General features: G+C 53.0%; 1 protein-coding gene across 2 annotated transcripts; it reads right to left on the bottom strand.

Moving 5' to 3' along the window:
- Positions 1-1761: 1761 nt before the first annotated feature.
- Positions 1762-5076, bottom strand: CD209 (CD209 molecule). Of its 2 annotated transcripts, none has more exons than XM_082733447.1 (8): positions 4930-5076; positions 4713-4826; positions 4498-4584; positions 3948-4010; positions 3520-3597; positions 3156-3307; positions 2582-2694; positions 1762-2194 (listed from the first exon to the last, which is right to left on the bottom strand). In XM_082733447.1, exons 1-8 carry the CDS (start codon positions 4967-4969, stop codon positions 2053-2055), a joined length of 789 nt encoding a protein of 262 aa, XP_082589573.1. In that variant the 5' UTR covers positions 4970-5076; the 3' UTR covers positions 1762-2052. The 2 variants fall into 2 exon arrangements, with proteins under 2 accessions (XP_082589573.1, XP_082589574.1); XM_082733448.1 differs by having other exon boundaries at positions 4713-4787; positions 4930-5073.
- Between the last annotated feature and the right edge of the window lie 252 nt (positions 5077-5328).

Raw genomic sequence — 5328 nt, forward strand, 5'->3', positions numbered from 1 at the left:
ATGGACATCGCGTAATCCTTGAGATGTGCCGCTAGGAAGGACACAACATCCCCGCTGTGGTATTTTTGCCAAGAATGATGACTAACCTCAGTGTAATTATGAAAGGGAGACAAACAGAAAAGAAAAAGAAAAGAAAAAACCAACAACACAGATGAACTCAAATTGGGGGACAGTCTGTAAAACAACTGACCAGTACTTGTCAAAAGGTTAAGGACAGGAAGACAATAAGAAAGTGAAGGTGGGGGGCGCCTGGGTGGCTCCGTGGGTTAAGCCTCTGCCTTCGGCTCCGGTCATGGTCTCAGGGTCCTGGGATTGAGTCCCACATCGGGCTCCATGCTCAGCGGGGAGCCTGCTTCCTCCTCTCTCTCTGCCTGCCTCTCTGCCTACTTGTGATCTCTCTCTCTGTCAAATAAATACATAAAACACTTTTTTTTAAAAAAGAGACTGAAGGTGGGGAACTGTAAGAGATGCGTTTGTGTTGTTTTAAGCCCCTGTTTGTGGTGATTTGTTACAACATCAATAGGAAACTAACACACACACTCAAAAATTACGTTTTTTTTTTTAATTTGCATGAATAAAGTCACAAAACTTTACAGAAGGACATTTTGTTTATTTATTTTTAAAAAAAAATTTAAAGATTTTATTTATTTATTTGACAGAGAGAGAGGGAACACAAGGAGAGGGAGTGTGAGAGGAAGAAGCAGGCTTCCTGCCGAGCAGGGAGCTTGACTCAAGGCTTGATCCCAAGACCCTGGGATCAGGACCTGAGCCAAAGGCAGGCGCTTAAACACTGAGCTGCCCACGTGCCCCTGAAGGACATTTTAAAGATACCTTGAATCGGGGTGCCTGGGTGGCTCAGTGGGTTAAAGCCTCTGCCTTTGGCTCAGGTCATGGTCTCAGGGTCCTGGGATCGAGCCCCGCATCAGGCTCTCTGCTTGGTAGGGAGCCTGCTTCCCCCTCTCTCTCTGCCTGCCTCTCTGCCTACTTGTGACCTCTGTCTGTCAAATAAATAAATAAATAAACAAATAAATAAATCTTTTAAAAAGAAAAAGAAAAGAAAGGTACCTTGTAATGAGATGATGTGTTCAGGAATGAATGAACACATAGATTGACAGACAGACATGTACATATCTATATGTATACATGTACATTCCCAACCAAAATTACAAATTAATTCAAAACTGTATCTGAGAAATAAGATATACAAGGGGATCCTGGGTGGCTCAGTCAGTTAAGTGTCTGCCTTCGGCTCAGGTCATGATCCCAGGGTCTTGGGATCGAGCCCTGCATCAGGCTCCTTGCTCAGCAGAGAGCCTACTTCTCCCTCTATCTCCTGCTCTTGTTATCTCTCTCTCTCTCTCAAATAAATAAACAAAATCTTAAAAAAAAAAAAAAGAAAGAAAGAAAATACACAGTAGTAGAGAGAAACATGTTGAAAGACAACAATGTCTCAGTTACTATCAAACATAATATATAAAATTATAGTATGAAATATGAAGTATATAGTATATAGTGTAAAACTATAGTCACTTAAACAGTTTCAAAAAATAGACATAAGGGACACCTGAGTGGCTCAGTCAGTCAAATGTCTGCTTTCAGCCCAGGTCGTGATCCTGGGGTCCTGGAATCGAGTTCCGCATCCGGCTCGAGCCTGCTTCTCCCTCTCCCCCTGCTTGTGCTCTCTCTCGCTCTCGCTATTTCTCTTTCTTTCAAATAAATAAATAAATAAATAAATAAAAACGTTTTAAAAATAGACATACGTTCCATGGGGCACATAATGCCATGTGCAACTTTATTAAGGGGATGTCATGGGGGGCTGAGGGGGGGTCGAGTCCGTCAACAGAAGGGAGAGGTCTCTACCAACAGGAGGGACAGGTCTTAGAGGAGAAGGGGTCTCAGACTCTCCCTCGGAATCACGAAGACCTCCATGCAGGAGGAGGATGGCAAATCCCCAGAGGGAGAAACAGAAAGAAAGGGCCAGAGAAACGAGCAGAACGCATGCCCAAGCTGCCTGATCTCTAGAGGCAGGTGGAGAGTGGGGCGCATGGACCCTCAGGAGCCAGGGCAGGGGGACGAGGGCTTCTCACACGTCCAGAAGTTTTCCACGCTACATCGGTTGTCGTTCCAGCCTTCGCTGTATAATTCTACACAGTCCTCGTCTCCGTGGTTGTTGGGTTCCCCTTCTTTCCAGAAGCTGTGAACACCGTGGAAGCTATCAGCCCCCCTACTCCACCCGGAGCCCAACCCTGCCCACCCCCAAGAGCAGGTCCCTGACTTTGGGCACTAAAAGTCCAAGCACCAGCCAGAGAGGGGTAAGGACTCAGAGGTGCTGCTTTCAAAAATGAGGGTTCAAACACCCCTTCCATGGAATCAGCTCTGGCAAAGCAAAAAATGCAGACTCCTGGGCCCATGCCTAGGATGATAGAGTCGGGCTCTCCCCGCTGGGATGGAACCAGGACTCTGCCTCTCCACCAGGCTCATCAGGTGATGTTTTCCAATCAAGCGACTGAGGGCCCCTGGCTTGGGTTTCCCTGCCCACGCCCCACCCCCACCCCCAGGGCTATGTCCTCTAGCCGGTCACCTGAGCTGTACGGGGGAGTTGTCCAGCCACTTCCAGGAGCCCTCATTGTGGTGGTCACTGAGGCCGATCCAGGTGCGCTGGTTATTTTTCGTATTCCAAGACTTCAGAAATTTCTGGGGCGGCGGCGGGGCGGGGGTGGGGCGGCAGCAAGATGTCACCGGCCCTGCCTGCCCGCATCCCCACGGTTGTCCCCCGCCCCGAGAAAGATCTCCTGTGGTCCAGCCTGTAGCCCTGACTCAAGCTGCACGTGTTCCCACGCGCGTGTGTGCGTGGCCGTGTGTTCATGTGCGCACACATGTGGAACTGTGTTCACTTGCGTCTGGGGAGACATCGCGTACCGTCTCGGGAGCACGCTGAGTCCCCCCTCTGTCCACAGTGGGCTTCTGCCACGCAGGTTCTCTCACACGACCCTCCCAAGCCCACCTTGGGGCCTCCTCCAGGAAGCCTTCCCTGCCCAGCTCCTCCTCCCCAGCTCCGCAGGGCCTCCATCTCTCGGAGGACAGAGGAAGGACAGAAGGCGTTTTGGCTGACACTCCCACGGCCCCGCCCCCGACGGGAACCCTGCCCGGCCCACCTGCTCCGCTGTACTGTTGATGATCACCAGCTGGGCCCTCAAGTTCTGACACGCCGAGATGGCATCTTTCCAGACGTTCTGGGTCTGGGAGAAGAAGTAGCAGGTTCCCTGGAAGAGTTCCCATTTCCAGGGACAGGGGCGGCACAGGCCAGCTGGGGAGGAGAGTGGGGGCAGGGCGGACAGGCCCCCAGCACCACTGTCAGCTCTGGAGAACCCTCTGTTCAGCTGTCAGCTCAGTTCCAGGGACAGATCCCTGCCCTGCCCTGCCCTGCCCTGCCCTCCTGGGGCGGGAACCGTAGAAAGTGAGTTGCAGCCCCACCTGTGGTTCCTGAACTCCCTCCCGGCTTTGGTGTCTGACACTTACCCAGGGTGGCATTCATCCAAGTCAGCTGCTGGAGGATCTCATCCAGGTCTGATCGTGGGGGCTTCTGAGACACACCCACTGGGAGAAGGAGACTTCTATTAGGAAGCACCTAGTGTGTGCTTAGTGCAGACAGCAGCCCCTGAGAGCCGATCTATAGATTGCACAGTGACCCCAAGAGTCTATTATGCAAATAAAAAACAGAGACTCGGAGAATGACTTGCCGACATTGACCCCCAGGATCTCCTCCACGGATCCAGTCTCCTCCCCAACTTCAACCCTCTGGGGTCAGGGTCACAGTGGGGGCAGAGGGGCAGGAGGGTGGGGGAGGGGAGGGTGATGGGATGGAGGGGGCAGGCGGTGGCTCATCCAAAGTCTCACCGCCTCTGAGCCCTCCCTGGCCCCAAACCCTGCATTCGGCCCTTCTTCACCTTGGCTGGGGCTCTGCTGATGGTCCCACTTCTCTTTCTGCAGTGACTGGCGAACGCTAGAGACTATAAGAGAGCAGAGAAGTTCTCTTTTTTTTTTTTTTTTTTTAAGATTTTATGTATTTATTTCACAGAGAGAGAGATCACAAGTAGGCAGAGAGGCAGGGAGCGGGGAGGGGGAAGCAGGCGTCCTGCTGAGCAGAAAGCCCGATGTGGGACTCGATCCCAGGAACCTGAATTCATGACCTGAGCTGAAGGCAGAGGCCCAGCCCACTAAGCCACCCAGGTGCCCCGAGAAGTTCTCTTTATCAGCATCAGTTGTAGGCCTGACCCCATGTTGAATCTGGTTTCAAGGTTTCTGGGAGCCTAAATTCCCTGTGGAGCAAGATGGGCTGCATCTCACAGATGATGACACAGGCCCAGAGAGGGGTAGTAACCAACACACAGTCACACAGCAGGTGGCGTGGAGCTCACAGGCCCAAGCCTTTGTGGGTCTGGGGACTGTGAAATAGGACAAACACCTAACGAGCCCCAAGACTGGCCCCTGACTCACCTTGAACCAGGGTGGCCACCAGGAGCAGGAAGAAGCCCACGGAGACGAGAAGAAGAAGTAGAGGCAGCTGGGCCCGCGTCAGACACCCTGCAGGACCAGCAAATGGGCAGAGCCGAGGTTCTCAGGGACAGACCTTGCCCCACCACCCATGCTGGACACAGACCCCCAGCTGCTCCTTCCCCAGATGCCTGCCCTGAAAACGCCCCCCTCGGTACCTGGCAAGATCTTTGAGCCCCTGAGTAGACCAGTGTATTTCTTCGTTACTCTCCTGTCCCCAAACATCTCCTCCTCTGAACGGGACAGAACACAGTCAGCTGAGCTCTTGAAGCCTGCCAAGCCATGCTGTGAGCTGGGGGGCAGCCCCGACTCACCCCGGGGACCCTGGAGTCCTGCCCTCCCTACCATCACCCCCGAGTGGGGGCCCAGACTCACCGGGGCCCCCCAGATCCTTGGAGTCACACATTTCTGCCATTCTCCTGTTCTCTCCGGCTCCTCTCCCGAGGATGGTTTTTATAACCCCACGTGCTGCCCTTGCAGCCCGTCCTCGGGAACACTCCTCCCCGGTTCAGGAAGAAGAACAAGAAACAGGACATTGCTTCCGCCCAGAACAGTGGGTGGAAGAACGAAGTGCTGACACAAGGAGTAGAGGGGACGTGAGGGTGGGGACAAGAGCTGAGTGGTCAACTCTGGTGTCCGGAGGCGCTGTTCCCACCCCTTTGTAGTCCTGTGACCATTGGCTTGCCTTGTCAGGGTCTCAGTTTCCTCGCCTGTGAAATGGGACGATTACCCTGCCTCACGCTGGGTATTAAACCTCACTTCTTCTGAGGTTTA

This window comes from Mustela nivalis (genome assembly GCF_964662115.1).
Source record: "Mustela nivalis genome assembly, chromosome: 1".
NCBI classification, from domain to species: domain Eukaryota; kingdom Metazoa; phylum Chordata; class Mammalia; order Carnivora; family Mustelidae; genus Mustela; species Mustela nivalis.